The sequence below is a fragment of the Silurus meridionalis genome, chromosome 14, assembly GCF_014805685.1.
Source record: "Silurus meridionalis isolate SWU-2019-XX chromosome 14, ASM1480568v1, whole genome shotgun sequence".
Classification (NCBI taxonomy): domain Eukaryota; kingdom Metazoa; phylum Chordata; class Actinopteri; order Siluriformes; family Siluridae; genus Silurus; species Silurus meridionalis.
This window is the reverse complement of record NC_060897.1, coordinates 44,168-64,167: the sequence shown is the minus strand read 5'-3', so window position 1 is coordinate 64,167 and position 20,000 is coordinate 44,168. Positions and strand designations below refer to the sequence as shown.

General features: G+C 40.9%; 1 protein-coding gene across 2 annotated transcripts in view; it reads left to right on the top strand.

Moving 5' to 3' along the window:
* The window catches only part of cpt1a2b (carnitine palmitoyltransferase 1A2b), a 32,736-nt gene that overhangs the window by 5,085 nt on the left and 7,651 nt on the right, over nt 1-20,000 (top strand). For both annotated transcript variants that reach the window (XM_046865525.1, XM_046865526.1), the window contains exons 7-15: nt 483-560; nt 703-810; nt 1,614-1,701; nt 2,722-2,917; nt 4,849-5,037; nt 6,854-6,959; nt 12,945-13,061; nt 19,411-19,575; nt 19,811-19,939. In XM_046865525.1, the coding sequence (XP_046721481.1) occupies nt 483-560; nt 703-810; nt 1,614-1,701; nt 2,722-2,917; nt 4,849-5,037; nt 6,854-6,959; nt 12,945-13,061; nt 19,411-19,575; nt 19,811-19,939 (1,176 nt within the window). The remainder of the gene's footprint in view (nt 1-482; nt 561-702; nt 811-1,613; nt 1,702-2,721; nt 2,918-4,848; nt 5,038-6,853; nt 6,960-12,944; nt 13,062-19,410; nt 19,576-19,810; nt 19,940-20,000) is intronic.

Below are 20,000 nucleotides of genomic sequence, written 5' to 3'. Positions count from 1 at the left end.
GTTGGTGGAAAGGTTGTGGTGATGTAAGGTGTAGCTAAGATGAAGTTGAGTTGTAGCTGAGGTGTTGTTGAGATGAAGTTGAGATGTAGCTGAGGTGTAGTTGTGGTGTAGTTGAGGTGTACCTCACTTGGGATGTGAAGTGAGGTTGAGTAGTAACTGAGATGTAACTGAGATGTAGCTCAGGTAAAGTTGAGGTGTAGCTTGTGGTGTAGTCGAAGTGTAGTTGAGGTGAAGTTGAGGTGTAACTAAGATGTAGCTGAGATGAAGTTGAGGTGTAGCTGAGTTGAAGTTGATGTAATGTTAGGATATAGCTTGTGGTGTAGTTGAGGTGTAACTGAAGTGTAGCTGAGGTGAAGTTGAGGTGAAGCTGAGGTGTATTTGAGGTGTAGTTGAGGTGAATTTAAGTAGAGAACTGTAATGAACACATTGGCTGTGAGACCTTCTCCTGTGGGTGATGTATGTCCTCCCTTCCTGTCCTGCAGGTGAGTGATTGGTGGGAGGAGTATGTTTACCTGCGAGGGCGGAACCCCATCATGGTCAACAGTAACTACTATGGAATGGTGATGAATTTAAATTTAATCAGTTTTTCTTTTCATTAAAGATTAATTCAATACATGACGTGACTTTTTTACATTCAGAACCCTGATTACGTGTGTGTGTGTGTGTGTGTGTGTGTGTGTGTGTGTGTGTGTGTTGATGCAGGACTTCTTGTATGTAACACCGACAGCTAAACAGGCCGCTCGAGCAGGAAACACCATCACAGCCCTGTTACTGTACCGCCGTAAAGTCAACCGAGAGGAGCTAAATCCTGTATGTATACACACACACACACACACACACACACACACACACACACACACACACACACACACACCATAACTGTGGGGTTTATAAGAGAAATATCTGCCCCCTGCTGGAGTCTTCATTATTTTAGGTACCAACAAATAGCCTGCACCTTCTGATCTAAGTAGGTGTGGAGGATCATCCTGGTACAGAAGTTCACTCAGATACTGCAGCGTGAGACCGTTAAGTGCTTTATACGTCAGTAGTAGTATTTTATAATCAGTGTGAGATGTAATTGGGAGCAGTGTAGATGATTAAAACAGGGCTGATATGCTCATATTTTCTAGATCTAGTGAGGACTCTTGCTGCTGCATTCTGAACTAACTGAAGCTTATTTCTGCACTTACTCCAACACCCAGACAGTAAAGCGTTACAGTAGTCTAATCTAGATGTTACAAAAACATAAACTAGTTTTTCTGCATCCTGTAACGACATCATATTTCTAATTTTAGCAATATTTCTAAGGTGAAAGAAGGAGATCCTGGTGATATTATTCACGTGAGCCTCAAAGGAAAGACTCGGGTCAATAATCACACCAATCTGTACACACAGAGACAGAAAGATCTAGAAAACACACACACACACACACACACACACACACACACACACACACACACACACACACACACACACACACACACTAAACCCTAACCGTAGTACTTTAACAGAGTGATTTGCAGTGCTACTGATAATGGAACATTAATGATCGTCAAGTCAGCATCTACTAATGTTTGTGTGTGTGTGTGTGTGTGTGTGTGTGTGTTTTGTAGAGCCGTGTTCCTGGGACAGTCGTCCCTCTGTGTGCAGCACAATGTGAGCGCATGTTTAACACCACACGCACTCCAGGAGAGGAGACGGGTAACACAAACAGACACACACACACGCACACACACATACATACATACACACTCATACATTCTTTAACACACACACACACATACATACATACACACACACACACACACACACACACACACACACTCAATCATACATTCTTTAACGCACACACACACACCCACTCACACATAGTTACACACTCAAACATTCTTTAACACTCACTCACACACACACACACACACACACACACACACACACACACACACACACACACACACATACTCAATCATACATTCTCTAACACACATACAAACTCTCTTTTATTCTTACACACAAACACACTCATTCGCACACACACACATACACTCTCATACATTCTTTAACACGCACTCACACACACACACATTCGTACACACATACATACATACACACTCATACATTCTTTAACACACTCTCTCTCACACACACACACATACACACTCTTATACATTCTTACACATACACACTAAATAATTATTTAACACACACTCACACACACACATACACATACACACTCATACATTCTTTCACACACACACACACACACACACACACACACACACACACACACACTGTCATAAATTCTTACACACATACACACAATCATACATTCTTTAACACTTACTCTCTAACATACTTACACACACACATTCTTTTACACACTCTCACACACTTTCTCTCACACACCTACACACTCATACATTCTTACAGACACACACACACACACACACACACACACACACACACACATATATACCTACATACACACTTATACAATCTTACAAACACACACACACATCCACACGCACACACACACACATCCACACAAAATACACACTCATACATTCTTTAACACACTTTCTCTCTCACACACACACACACACATACATACATACATACATACACAGATACACACTCATACATTCTTACACACACACACACACACACACACACACACACACACACACACACACACACTCACATTATTACTTTCTCTCTCAGACACACTGCAGCACTGGCAGGACAGTGAGTTTGTGGCTGTGTACCACAGGGGGCGCTATTTCAGGCTGTGGGTTTACTCAGCTGGCCGTCTCCTCTCTCCCCGAGAGATCCAACACCAGATCCAGAAAATTCTGGATGATCCCACACTTCCTGCCCCAGGAGAGGAGACACTGGGAGCACTGACCGCTGGAAACAGGTTACACTCTTAATCACACACACACACACACACACACACACACACACACACACACACACACAGTTATCACATGTCCTAGAACAGGTGTGATGAAGATTGTAGTTCTTGATTTTAACACTAGGTGTCACTGTCACACAGCAGAAACTAAAGCAGTGATGTAATGTAATTGTTCTCCAGATGTTTTTGCGTTTTACCTCATTTAAACACACACACACACACACACACACACACACACACACACACACAATGGATGGTTAGATTCAGCAGTTCGCATCGGTACATCGGCATTAAAGGTTACGATGTGATGCATCGATTTAAAAAGTGTGCATCAGATAAAAGTTGGCATTTCTATAATGATGCATCTTTTTAAAACATTTTTGCATCTGTAAAGACAAATTAATTTATATGTAAATATTAGTGGATGTGCTATAGTTTTATCATTTTGAAAGTGGCCAATTATTTGTGAGCAACATTTGATATGTACCGTAATTTCCGTAATTTTTGGAAACCTGTCTGTGTTTATATGATTTCTGTTGTAACTGGAGTTAGCGAGCTCTCCCTTCACCCAGACTCAACGCATTACACGGCTTGTATCTAAACAGTAGCAGACCAAGAAAGTCATTGTTCTCTGTCTTCCTCCTTCCTTTCACAACTATTTCTCTCGGGAGTTTATCTTTTGGCATCGTCATGCGTTTAAAAATCACCACCGGTAAAAGTTTTTTCTCCCGATGCCGTGCAGCTCAGAACACAGGTGAGGTGCGTTTTTTCGTTTCCGTTCGGAAATTTCAGTGGTCTAATGTTATGGGGTTCAGTTTTTTGGCTTGAAGTTTGTGAAACCGGGAAAAACCCAGGAAAAATCCATAAATTAGCCGCTTCGTTGTTTAAGCCGCGGAGTTCAAAACGTGGGGAAAAAGTAGCGGCTTATAGTCCGAAAAATACGGTGGATTAATTTTTTCTTGCTAAACTGTTTCCCACTGCTGCTGTGTGAATATGCTGAATCTTCCTGGCGACAGAACAGGAAAAGAACATCTGGGTTTATTTCTTTTCTTTTTGCACTACAAAAGCGTGTTTGTGTAGCGGCCATGTGTTAGAAGTCAGAAGTTACTTAAGTAAATGGATGATTTTCTGTCTGTCTGAACCAAACGAATGAAAGTGAACTATCTGTACCATATTAAATGTTATAGCTTAATATTACTTCCATTGTGATGAATAGAATAGAAATCACACTGCAATGTAATTGGGGGGAATCGTATCGTATCGGTAGCTGCTTTATATGCATATTTTATGTATCGTATTATTGGCTGTGCATCGGGATGTGAATCACATTAGACTCAGTTATGGAGATACACATCCCTAACACACACACACACACACACACACACACACACACATTGCTGAATGAAAATTGGGATTGTTAGGATTATGAGGCTCTCCACCAGGGAGCAATATATTCTGCAATATATTTTGCAGTGAAAGGTATACAATACACAATAAAACACAAAAACACACAGTAACACTTTTCTTCGCTTCATCACTGCACTCTGCCTCCTGCAGCTCTGTTGCATTTCCTCTACTGGCAACTAGATGCCACAAAATGCGGCGACTCATCGCTGAGATCAGGGTACTTTGGTGATTTCCTGATCTATCTCTCTCACACACACACACACACACACACACACACACACACACACACACACACACACCTTCTAAACAAGGATGAGTGACTCGGATCAGGAAAACACCTAACAGTGTTTTTCTAAGATGCAATACTATATTAATAAGGTCAGTGTTTAGGTCAGGAAAACACACACACACACACACACACACACACACACACACACACACACACAGAAAAACACATTCAAATCACTTACTTCATCTTTAACTTTGTGTGGGGGTGTGTGTGTGTGTGTGTGGGTGGATGTCTGCAGGGTTCCCTGGGCACGTGTGAGGAAGCAGTATTTCAGCTCGGGGATAAATAAACGTTCTCTGGATTGCATTGAGAAAGCAGCGTTCTTTGTCACTCTGGATGATGAAGAGGAGGGGATGAAGGGCGACGATCCGGATGGGAGCCTGGACCGCTACGCTAAATCTCTCCTCCATGGCAAATGTTATGATCGGTGAGACATACACACACATACACACACCTTTGTTCTCATGGAAGGGGCTGTGGCCTACGAACCTGCCACTTTCATTAAAGGGGCATGGCCTCTGTACATCTGTTCTCATTAAAGGGGGCGTGGCCAGTGTACATGGCAGTCTTGTTAAAGGGGTGTGGCCTCCATACCGTTTGTTCTTGTTAAGGGGGCATGGCCTCAACATATTGTTCTTGTTGAAGGGGGTGTGGCCACTGTACCTGTCAGCCTGATTAAAGGGGGTGGCCTCCGTACCTTTTGTTCTCATTAAAAGGGGTGTGGTCTTTGTACCTGTTGGTCTCAGTAAAGGGGGTGTGGCCCCATATTCAGAAAGTTCTCAGTGTGACAGTGAGGTTGTGCTGTGTGAAATGATGCGATGTTTTGGACACAACATGGCCTTAAGTTGTGGTGGAGCAATAAAAGAACACTCGTTTTCAGGGTGATGATGGAGGGAATGTGAGAGACAGAAAGTTCGGTGTTTCAGAAAGAACGGAACAGACTCCAAATAAAAGGTCATGAGATTAATCCATAAATTTTGAAGTGGCATGACTCCACCCCAGCATGTCCTCAGAGCCGGAATCAGACGCGTGTGTGTAACATGACAATAAGTCCGTCTGTCCTTTTCCATTCGTTGTGTAGGAGTGTTGAAGGCCAAGTCGTGCAGTTCTCTTCCTCACGCTTGTGCGAATGAATCAGACCCTTTATTCCAGAACCGGAAACAGGAAGGCAGTAATTGATGCAGCCAGGAGCCTGAAGCCATCATATAATGATATTAATAGAAATTGAAATCTGGAATTATTTTCTTCGTGTGCTCCAAATTTCAGAAAACATGCTTTCTCCTTCAGTCCACACTGTGAGAATCCGAGCTTGTTCACGTTCACGCTCGTTAACATCTCACCATTCTGTTCAATTAACAACATTTATACGCTTTTTCAGAGCCACAAAGTCACTGTTCTTACAGTGTGTATCTCAGTGCAGTGGAGATCACATGAAATCAGAGAAATGAATCCAGGGTTCTGGAGGTTCAGAACTTTCCAGCACTCATGATTCCAATCACAGGTAAACAGAGACAAGAACAAGGGATGATTTTCCTGTGTGAATTTTACATCTTGATTCTGTTGAAGTTCTCTCTCAGGATAAAGTTCTAAAAGACATCAATGTGAGTGAAGAAACCATCCTTAGTCTGAAAAATCGAAGGAAACCCATCAGAGAGAGAGAGAGAGAGAGAGAGAGAGAGAGAGCTTAAACATTAGTCAGAGAAGGTACTGGGAGAAACATCTCAGCAACCCTGTAACTTTCTGGAACATATTTTGGACAAATGAGAAGAGGATGAAGATGATTGAGAATGGAAGGAGATCATCATCTCAAGCATGTGTGTTCTAGTGGTAGATGGTGTGAGAGCCTCGAAGAGCAGCAGTATGAGTTGAGCAGTGATGATATCTTCACACAAATCCATTTTTAGTGCTCACAGGATGGAGGCCATGATGGAATTCAACCTAAGCAGATCTTCACTCAGTGAAGAACTGAACAGAAAATTATTTGAGGACAAACAGGAAGTGAAGACAGCTGCACTAAAGACCTGGTGGAGCTTCAGCAGGGAAGTAATCCAGAGTCTGGAGATGTTCATGAGTTTTAGAATTCAGGAAGTCAGGGGGTGGAGGTCTGGGAGTACAAGGCCATTTCACGAACATCCCATAATAATTACATAACTGTAACTGTTCAATATTTCCTGAGAACCATGAAATCAGCTGGACTGTTACCATAGCAACACTAACCCCTCATCTCATCTCCCCCCGCCCAGGTGGTTTGATAAATCCCTGTGTGTGGTGGTTTATAAAAACGCAAAGACCGGCCTCAACGCAGAACACTCCTGGGCCGACGCCCCTACTGTCGCTCACATGTGGGAGGTGAGAGAGCACAGTGTACACGCACACACACACACACACACACACACACACACACACACACAAACTACAAACACACCAGTGTTGGACAGTAATGAAGTAAATGTAAATCGTCACCGTACTTAAGTACTTACTTACTTAATTCAGGTCAAGTTAAGAAGCTTTTATTGTCATTTGTACTACACACAGTGGTACACAGTACAGAGTAAAAACGAAACAACATTCCTCCGGAACCCTGGTGCTACACTAAACAACAACAGCAGAGAGCTACAACAACACAAACATAAAGTGCATCGAATGCAACCTGGTGCAAACAGTGCAAACAGAAAACAGCACAGACAGACAGTGCAGACAGACAACACAAGACAACACAAGACAACACAAGACAACACAAGACAACACAAGACAACACAAGACAAGACAAAAGACAAAAAAAACAAGTATAGCGCCGACTAGTAAACCTACTGTATACTTAAATATACAGTACTGTGTGAGGAGAAATGTAAAAACTATACCCAGGAGAGAATACAAACAGAACAGAACAGAACAATGTAGTGCAAAAACAGCAGCAAGAAGGTGCAAAGACCGCATGTAACCGTTCTACTGTAATACAAAGGGTGCAAGTATAAATAATAATAAATAGATAAATGTGGTACGTACTTACTTACTTAAGATAATAGGACACAACACACATCAAACACAACACACATCAAACAACACATCACACAACATACATAAAACACAACACACAACACACATCACACAACATACATAAAACACAACGCACATCACACAACATAAATCACACAACACACATCAAACACAACACATCAAACAACACACATCAAACAACACACATTACACAACATACATAAAACACAACACACAACACACATCACACAACATACATAAAACACAACACACATCACACAACACACATCAAACACAACACACATCACAACATACATTAAACACAACACATCACACAACACACATCACATAACTTACATCAAAAATAAAACACATCACACAACACACATCAAACACAACACACATCACAACATACATTAAACACATCACACTATAATGTGGTTATAAATGTTTTGCCTGCAGGGTCATATACAACTTTTGTGCATAGTGTGTAGGTGGACTGTTATTTTGTATCTATTTTAAGTGCGTGTGTGTGCGTGTGTGTGTGCGTGTGTGTGTGTGTGTGTGTGTGTGTGTGTGTGTGTGTGTGTGTGTGTGTGTGTGTGTGCGTGTCTGTGTGCGTGCATGGTTTTGTTCTAAGTCTTTCTTTTTCCACTGTGGGCAGAAACACTCGATGTCCCATTAACCTCTTACAGGGTCACATCATCACATACACTCTCTCTTACACACACACACACACACACACACACACACACACACACACAGCCCAGTAAGCTGTACAATATCTACAAAACCTACAGATGTGCCCAAAACAGAAAAAAGAAAAGTCGATCAGCAGTTCAGCTCTTTCACTTCATATTTAACAGAACAGCAGAAAAGACCAAATTAAACACTAGAACTACATTAAAGCCTAAACTGAGTAAAGAAGAGAACTGGATTGATAAAAACTGTCAACATTTAAGAAAAGAACTCAGGAATTTATCAAACCAAAAACACTGAGACCCAAACAACACCAACATACGACTTCTTTACTGTGAAACTCTCAGACAAAACAAACATTCACTCAGAACTAAAAAAAGCACAACACACACAGAGAAACAACTGTGATAGAGGAGTCAATCAACACTAATCAATTCTGGGAAAAATAGAACATGCTAAAGGAAAGAGAACATGAAGAATTAGCAATTCAAGATGGAGAAATGTGGACACGCCATTTCCAAACACTCTTTAAACATCTAAAACAAACTCGGAGCAAAAACACAAACTATAAACACAAACTAGCAACCATAATCAAGTCAATTCATGTTTATTTGTATTGCGCTTTTAACAATAAACATTGTCTCAAAGCAGCTTTACACAGATCATGTGGAGATAAAAAATGTATATGTTCTTTATAATTAAGAATCAAATCAAGTCAAGAGGCTTTAATTGTCATTTCTACTATACACAGAGCTACACAATACACAGTAAAAACAAGACAACGTTCCTCCAGAACCCTGACGCTACTCTAAACAACAACATAAAGCCACAGCACAACACAAAGCTACATAAAGTGCATCGAGTACAAACAGTACAGACAGACAACACAAGACAGTGTGGGACAACACACATAACACAACAGCACCGACCAGTAACCCTGCTCTACACTCTGAATATACAGTACTGTACAAAGAGAACTATAAAATCTATAACTGAGAGTAAATATAAAACACAATGTAGTGCAGAAAACAGCAGCAGCAGCAGTCAAGACATGCAAGTGAAGTTTTCTATATTTATTTCTATTGCGCTTTTCACAACACACACATCGTCTCAAAGCAGCTTTACAGAATTTAACAGTGAAGGTGAATGATGTGTGTTTATCTCTGATGAGCACCATGGAGACTGTGGTGAAGGAAAAACTCCCTTAGATGTTCTGAGGAAGAAACTTTGAAAGGAACCAGACTCAAAAGCAGAACCTCATCCTCATCTGGGTGACATCAAGAGTGTGATTATAGTCTTTAAACACTACAGAACACTGGAGAGTGAGAACTAACATGAGCACTGGAGTGTGTGATTATGACTGATGATCTTTCTACAGTCTTTTACAGTCATTATGGTCATAAAACCAGGAGCTACTGAGCAACTCATAAAATAGCTCAACATCTGAGATCATCACAGATCCAACAGCAGCTTCTCCATGTCAGAGCCTTTAAACACTCCAGGAGGTCCAGTGTCCAAACTCTACATGAAGTGGGATCTAATTGGCGCTGGTACGTCTCTAGATGGTTCAGGGTGTTTGTGAGCATCTACTTCTTTAAAGGTCCATAATCTTCATGAGGTGGGACGTGACTGGAGCTGGAGCAACCTCAGGATGTCTCGGGATGGGGAGAGAAAGAGAAGCAGTGGAGAGGAATTAGCGTAGCTGCTGTTCATGATATTAACAGCACAAGTTGATAATGTGATGTGATCAGATGTTCTGGAGCACAAGGTTATGATGTGATGTGTGTTATGTGTAGAACTCGCTAAAAACATACATCTTTAATCTGCACTTAAACTGGGAGAGTGTGTCTGAGCCCCGAACACTGTCAGGAAGACTATTCCAGAGTTTAGGAGCTAAATGTGAGAATGTTCTACCACCTTTAGTGGACTTTGCTATTCTAGGAACTACTAGAAGTCCAGAGTTTTGAGATCTCAGGGAGCGTGATGGATTGTAGCGTGTTAGAAGACTGGAGATACATGGAGATAAACCATTTAGTGTTTTGTAGGTAAGAAGCAGTAGTTTGTAGTGGATTTGAAACTTAACAGGAAGCCAGTGTAGGGATGAGAAGATTGGGGTTATATGGTGATATTTTCTCCACCTTGTGAGAACTCTGACTGCTGCATTCTGAACTAACTGAAGCTTGTTTATTAATGACGCAGGACATCCACCTAGTAATGCATTACAATAGTCCAGTCTGGAGGTCATGAACGCATGGACGAGCTTCTCTGCATCAGATATAGACAACATGTTTCTTAGCTTAGAAATATTTCTAAGGTGGAAGAAGCTGTTTTTGTAACTTGGTTGATATGATATTTGAAAGACAAGTCGCTGTCTAAAATAACTCTCAGGTCTTTTACTGTTGAACTAGTGGTTACAGAACATCCGTCTAAATGCAGGTTGAGATGCTGGAGCTTCTGTGTACTGGTTTTTGAGCCGATGAGCAAAATCTCCGTCTTATCAGAATTTAAAAGTAGAAAGTTATGAGTCATCCTGTCTTTTATTCCTTTAACACACTCAGTTATCCGAGTTAATTGAGTGTATCGTCTGGTTTAGATGAGATATATAGCTGGGTATCATCAGCATAACAATGGAAGCTAATTCCATGCCTTCTAATAACGGAGTATGTACGGAAGCATGTATATTGTGAAGAGCACAGAACAGCAGCAGAAGTGTGCAGAACAGCATGTAAACAGTGTGATATGGTTATGTATAAATAATAAATAAGTAAATGATGATGGAATAGATTGAGATAAGTAATGAGTGTGTTAAGTTCTGTGTGTGTGTGTGTGTGTGTGTGTGTGTGTGTGTGTGTGTGTGGTCAACAAGATCCAAAATCCTCGTCTTCCAAAACAGACCCAGCTCTTAGGGAACTAAACACACATTAAGTTTTGGAGTTCAGAGATAGAACACGCCCAAATCTACAACTACCTCGTACTCAACATGAGTTTATCTGGAAACTTCAACCTGGCAGTGAATAAACAGAGTAAAATCACACAGAGCTTCGACACCATAAAACCACAACGCTTTCTAGAAACTCCAGTTAGAATCTGCCTCAAAATCTTGGAATCCGTGTGTGTGTGTGTGTGTGTGTGTGTGTGTGTGTGTGTGTGTGTGTGTGTGTGTGTGTGTGTGTGTGTGTGCGTGCATGTAAGAGTGTGTGTGTATGTAAGAGTGTGTGTGTATGTAAGAGTGTGTGTCTGTGTGAGAGAGAGTGCAAGTGTGTATGTGGGTGTAAAAGTGTTTGCATAAGAGTGTGTGTGTGTATGTAAGAGTGTGTGTAAGAGTGTGTGTGTATGTAAGAGTGTGTGTGTATGTAAGAGTGTGTGTCTGTGTGTGTATTTGAGAATATATATAAATACACTCAACAAAATTATAAACAAAACACTTTTGTTTTTGCCCCCATTTTTCATGAGCTGAACTCAAAGATCTAAGACACTTTTTATGTACACAAAAGTCCTATTTCTCTCCAACATTGTTCACAAATCTGTCTAAATGTGTGTCAGTGAGCACTTCTCCTGTGCTGCATTTATAATTTAGTTCAGCGTGTGCCCATAGTCATGAACCTCTCAGATGGTCAGATATAAAGAACTTTGTGAAATATATCTGAGCTCTCGAGTGACGTCACTGAGATGTTGAACCTCAGAGGTTGAAGAGTAAAATGAACTGCCGTTCCTGTTGGGTGGAGTCAGTATGAACTTCATCAGCCACACCAGCCAATCCTGAATGTTTGTGAGTTTGCGTATGAGGAAGATGACAGAGGGTATCAGTGTGTGTTGATTGTGTTGAGTGCGTTACTCCACTACGTGTTGTGAGCACATGATCAATTTTTCCTCTCCAGTTAGTAGCTGCTGATTGGGCAGAGCTTAATGATGAGCGGAGCTGGGTGGAGGGCAGCACAGGGTGGCGGGTGGAGCCTGGTGGTGTGCTGAGCTGGGTGATGGTCAGCACTTAATGTTGGGTGGGGTTGGCTGGTGCGCTTGGCTTAACAAGATTCAAGTAAAATCTGGGTATAAAATGGGTTTCTTCAGAATCCAATACTGACATCTGCCTGCTCCATCTTGATTTTGGGACTGAATTCTCCTCACCTGGAACCACTCTGTACACCTCATTATGGTTTCTTACGAGGTTCCTTTGGAGGTTAAACTCAAAAACCATAAAGATGGATTTGGACTATAATTAATATAAACAGTCTGCTACAGTGGTTCAGGACTACAGTCACCATGAACCAAATCTCAATCAGTGATCAGGAGAAAATCTGAACACTGATGGAACTACAATGAATGGATATATAGTGTTGAGAAGAAGGATGAGGTTCCTGCTTAATCTGGTTCTTCTCACGGTTTCTTCCTCATGAAGTTTTAGGGAGTTTTTCCTTCACCACAGTCACCACATAAGAGATTAACTTTACAGAGTGATGTGTGAATGTGTTTATTTCTGTAAAGTCCTTTATTAAAGTGCTACAGTAACACTGACCAGATCATCATATCATCATGACCAGATCATCATATCCAAAAATGAAATATATTTAGACAGAGAGAAAAAGAGTGTGTGTGTGTGTAATAAGAGTAATGAGGTCGCCCCCCCCCCCTCTCTCTCAGTTCACTTTGGCCACAGATGCTTTTCACTTGGGTTATGACACAGATGGAAACTGTCGAGGCGAAGTGCAGCGCTCTCTCCCTCCTCCTCAACGCCTAGGCTGGGACATACCACAAAAGGTTAGAGACATTTACACTCACACACATACACACACACACACACACACACTTTTGCAGCAGGCAGCCACAACTTTCTACTATTGTGGTCTCACATTTCTATGAACTGTGGGGTTTTACACAGGAAAGAACCAAAATGCTAATGTACACATAGACACACACACACAGAGCAGCACGTCCATCTGTTTAATCAAGTCTGCACTTTACACAATAGTCCACTGACGCACACCTCAATGTTCATTTACTGATTATTCATCTACTGACTGTTATTCTACTTCTGAACACCTGAATGCAGGACAGTACCCTGTTACTAACCCTAACTAAAACCCTGATCCTGGCCCTAACCCTGGCTAAAAGACTAATCCTGATCCTGACCCTTACCCTAAATAAAACCGTGATCCTATCCCTAACTAAAACACTGATTCTAACCCAAACCAAAACCCTGATCCTGATCCTGACCCTACCCCTAAATAAAACCCTGACCCTAGCCCTAACTAAAACCCTGATCCTGGCCTTAACTAAAACCCTGATCCTGGCCCTAACCCTGGCTAAAGCATGTATCCTGATCCTGTCCCTAACTAAAACCCTGACCCTAGCCCTAACTAAAACCCTGATCCTGACCCTTACCCTAAATAAAACCCTGATCCTATCGCTAACTAAAACCCTGACCCTAACCCAAACTAAAAACCCAAATCCTGATCCTGACCCTAACCCTGGCTCAAAACCCGATCCTAACCCTAACTAAAACCCTGACCCCAACCCTGAGTAAAAGCCTGATCCTAACCCTGGCTAAAACCCTGATTCTTATCCTGACCCTAACTAAAACCCTGACCCTAACCCTCACCCTAAATAAAACCCTGATCCTATTGCTAACTAAAACCCTGACCCTCACCTGACCCAAACCCTGTTCCTAACCCTAACTAAAATCCTGGCCCTAACCCTGAGTAAAACCCTGATCCTGATCCTAACCCTAACTAAAACCCTGATCCTTATCCTGATCCTAACCTGAATAAAACCCTGACCCTAACCCTAACTCAAACCCTGACCTTGACCCAAACCCTGAGTAAAACCCTGATCCTGACCCTGAACCTAACCCTGAATAAAACCTTGATCATGACCCTACCCTAACTGAAACCCTGATCATAGCCCTAACCCTGGCTAAAACCCTGATCCTGACCCTAACTAAAACCCTGATCCTAACCCTTACCCTAAATAAAACCCTGATCTTGACCCTTACCCTAACTAAAACCCTGATTCTGATCCTGACCCAAAACCCTTACCCAAACCCTGACTTTGACTCTGACTCTAACTATGACCCCAACCATGACTCTGACCTTAACCAAAACCCTGACTCTGAACCTAGCCCTGACTCTGGCCCTAACCAAATCCCTGACTCTGACTCTGACCTTGACCCTGACTCTGACCCTAAACAAAACCCTAACAATGACTCTGACCCCAACCAAAACCCTGATTCTAACCAATCCCATGACTTTAACTAAAACCATTAACAAAACCCTAACCCTAACCAATCCCCTGACCTTACACAAAACCAAAACCCTAAGGAAAACCCTGACTTTGAGCCCAACCAAGCACCTGACCCTAACCCTGACCCTGAGCCCAACCCTGACTCTGAATGTGTGTTTCATGAGCGTGTGTGAAACACTGCTGTATGTAAATCCAAATGGTCTATAAATAAACCGGATGTTATAATGGATGAATTTCTTCCTCAGTGTACTCACATGAATAATGTGAAGGGGAAGGAACCCGCTTTCAGGTTTTGTGTCTATACACTATACACTCATCATACACACTATACACTCATCATACACCCATCATACCCTCATCATACACACTATACACTCATCATACACCCTCATACACTCATCATACACACTATACACTCATCATACACCCATCATACACTCATCATACACACTATACACTCATCATACACACTATACACTCATCATACACCCATCATACACTCATACACACTATACACCCATCATACACCCATCATACACTCATCATACACCCATCATACACTCATCATACACACTATACACTCATACACCCATCATACACTCATTATACACACTATACACTCATCATACACCCATCATACACTCATCATACACACTATACTCTCATCATACACCCATCATACACTCATCATACACTATACACTCATCATACACCATCATACACTCATCATACACTATACACTCATCATACACCATCATACACTCATCATACTCATCATACACACTCATACACTCATCATACACACTATACACTCATCATACACCCATCATACACTCATCATACATCATACACTCATCATACACACTATACACTCATCATACACACTATACACTCATCATACACACTATACACTCATCATACACCCATCATACACTCATCATACACACTATACACTCATCATACACCCATCATACACTATACACTCACTATACACTCATCATACACTATCCACTCATCATACACACATCATACACTCATCATACACTCATCATACACACTATACACTCATACACTCATCATACACTCATCATACACACTATACACTCATCATACACCCATCATACCCTCATCATACACACTATACACTCATCATACACCCATCATACACCCATCATACACTCATCATACACACTATACACTCATCATCATACACACTATCCACTCATCATACACTCATCACACACTCATCATACACTCATCATACACACTATACACTCATCATACACACTATACACTCATCATACACCATCATACACTCATCATACACACTATACACTCATCATACACACTATACACTCATCATACACTATCCACTGATCATACACTCATCACACTATACACTCATCACACACTCATCATACACTATACACTCATCATACACACACTATACACTGATCATACACTCATCATACACCTATCATACACTCATCATACACACTATACACTCATCACACACTATACACTGATCATACACTCATCATACACCCATCATACACTCATCATACACACTATACACTTATCATACACACTATCCACTGATCATACACTCATCATACACCTATCATTCACTCATCATACACACTATACACTCATCATACACACTATCCACTGATCATACACTCATCATACACTATACACACTCATCATATACACTCATCATACACACTATACACTCATCATACACACTATCCACTCATCATACACTCATCATACACCCATCATACACTCATCATACACACTATACACTCATCATACACACTATCCACTGATCATACACTCATCATACACACTATACACTCACTATACACTCATCATACACACTATACACTCATCATACACACTATACACTCATCATACACCCATCATACACTCATCATACACACTATACACTCATCATACACTCATCATACACTCATCATACACACTATCCACTCATCATACACACACTATCCACTGATCATACACTCATCATACACTATACACTCACTATACACTCATCATACACACTATACACTCATCATACACACTATACACTGATCATACACTCATCATACACCCATCATACACTCATCATACACACTATACACTCATCATACACACTATCCACTGATCATACACTCATCATACACACTATACACTCATCATACACACTATCCACTGATCATACACTCATCATACACACTATACACTCATCATACACACTATCCACTGATCATACACTCATCATACACCCATCATACACTCACTATACACTCATCATACACACTATACACTCATCACACACTATACACTGATCATACACTCATCACACCCATCATACACTCATCATACACACTATACACTCACTATACACTCATCATACACACTATACACTCATCATACACACTATACACTTATCATACACACTATCCACTGATCATACACTCATCATACACACTATACACTCACTATACACTCATCATACACACTATACACTCATCATACACACTATACACTGATCATACACTCATCATATACCCATCATACACTCATCATACACACTATACACTCATCACACACTATACACTGATCATACACTCATCATACACCCATCATACACTCATCATACACACTATACACTTATCATACACACTATCCACTGATCATACACTCATCATACACCTATCATACACTCATCATACACACTATACACTCATCATACACACTATCCACTGATCATACACTCATACACTCATACACTCATCATACACACTATACACTCATCATACATACACTCATCACACACTCATCATACACTCATCATACACCCATCATACACTCATCATACACACTATACACTCATCATACACACTATCCACTGATCATACACTCATCATACACTATACACTATACACTCATCATACACTATACACTCATCACACACTCATCATACACTCATCATACACACTATACACTCATCATACACTCATCATACACTCATCATACACACTACACTCATCATACACTCATCATACACACTATCCACTGATCATACACTCATCATACACACTATACACTCATACACTCATACACTCATCATACACACTATACACTCATCATACACACTATACACTGATCATACACTCATCATACACCCATCATACACTCATCATACACACTATACACTCATCATACACACTATCCACTGATCATACACTCATCATACACACTATACACTCATCACACACTATACACTGATCATACACTCATCATACACACTATACACTCATCATACACACTATCCACTGATCATACACTCATCATACACCCATCATACACTCACTATACACTCATCATACACACTATACACTCATCATACACACTATACACTGATCATACACTCATCATACACCATCATACACTCATCATACACACTATACACTCACTATACACTCATCATACACACATCATACACTCATCATACACACTATACACTTATCATACACACTATCCACTGATCATACACTCATCATACACACTATACACTCACTATACACTCATCATACACACTATACACTCATCACACACACTATACACTGATCATACACTCATCATATACCCATCATACACTCATCATACACACTATACACTCATCATACACACTATCCACTGATCATACACTCATCATACACCCATCATACACTCATCATACACACTATACACTTATCATACACACTATCCACTGATCATACACTCATCATACACTATCATACACACTATACACTCATCAGACACACTATCCACTGATCATACACTCATCATACACACTATACACTCATCATACACACTATACACTCATCATACACCCATCATACACTCATCATACACACTATACACTCATACACTCATCATACACATCATACACACTATACACTCATCATACACACTATCCACTGATCATACACTCATCATACACACTATGCACTCACTATACACTCATCATACACACTATACACTTATCATACACACTATACACTCATCATACACACTATACACTCATCATACACCCATCATACACTCATCATACACACTATACACTCATCATACACTCATCATACACTCATCATACACACTATGCACTCACTATACACTCATACACACTATACACTCATCATACACCCATCATACACACTATACACTCATCATACACTCTATACACTCATCATACACACTATACACTCATCATACACTCTATACACTCATCATACACTCATCTTACACCCAACATACACACTTTACACTCATCATACACACTATACACTCATCATACACTCATCATACACACTATACACTTATTATACACACTATACACTACACACGTTTTTTGGTACATATTTTTTTGGTACTGATGTTACCTGGTTGACGTATTTTGAATTATGATGATCAGTACCACAGGGTTCCTGCACTGTTCTTCTGCAGCGGTGTGTGTTACAGTGGGGTTTTATTAACTCCAGCTGTGTGTGGGGTTTTATTAACTCCAGCTGTGTATGGGGTTTTATTAACTCCAGCTGTGTGTGGGGTTTTATTAACTCCAGCTGTGTGTGGGGTTTTATTAACTCCAGCTGTGTATGGGGTTTTAATAACTTCAACTGTTTACCTTAAATGCTGTGAATATCTGCAAGAACCTGTGTCTGAAACCCATATCCATCTTTCTGTACACATTTTACCTAATGTGTGTGTGTGTTCGTGTGTGTTCGTGTGTGTGTGTGTGTGTGTGTGTGTGTGTGTGTGTGTGTGTGTGTGTGTGTGTGTGTGTGTGTGTGTGTAGGTGAAGGAGCAGATAAAGGAGTCTCTGGCTGTGGCTCGTACGTTGGCTGATGATGTCGACTGTCATGTGTTTCCCTTCAGAGAGTTCGGAAAAGGTCGCATTAAAAAGCTGAAACTTAGCCCAGATGCTTTTATACAGATATCACTGCAGCTGGCATACTATAGGGTAATACACACACACAAACACACACACACACGCACACACACTCGCACAGATACATTCGAGCCACTCTTGTTTTTTAAACAGGAAAACATTTCCCCTGAACATGAACTTACACAAATAAAGGAGATATAAACCATTACTTTCTTCCACATTCCACAAGATGGAAAAAGGTGTGTGTGTGTGTGTGTGTGTGTGTGTGTGTGTGTGTGTGTGTGTGTGTGTGTGTGTGTGTGTACAGGACAGAGGAGGTTTTTGCTTGACTTATGAGGCCTCTATGACACGTTTATTCAGAGAGGGTCGCACAGAGACTGTTCGCTCCTGCAGTAACGAGAGCTGTGCTTTTGTTCTGGCTCTGGAGGCTGGAGAGGTAACACACACACACACACACAAACACACACAGCACACCCACAGTGGTGATGATAATGATG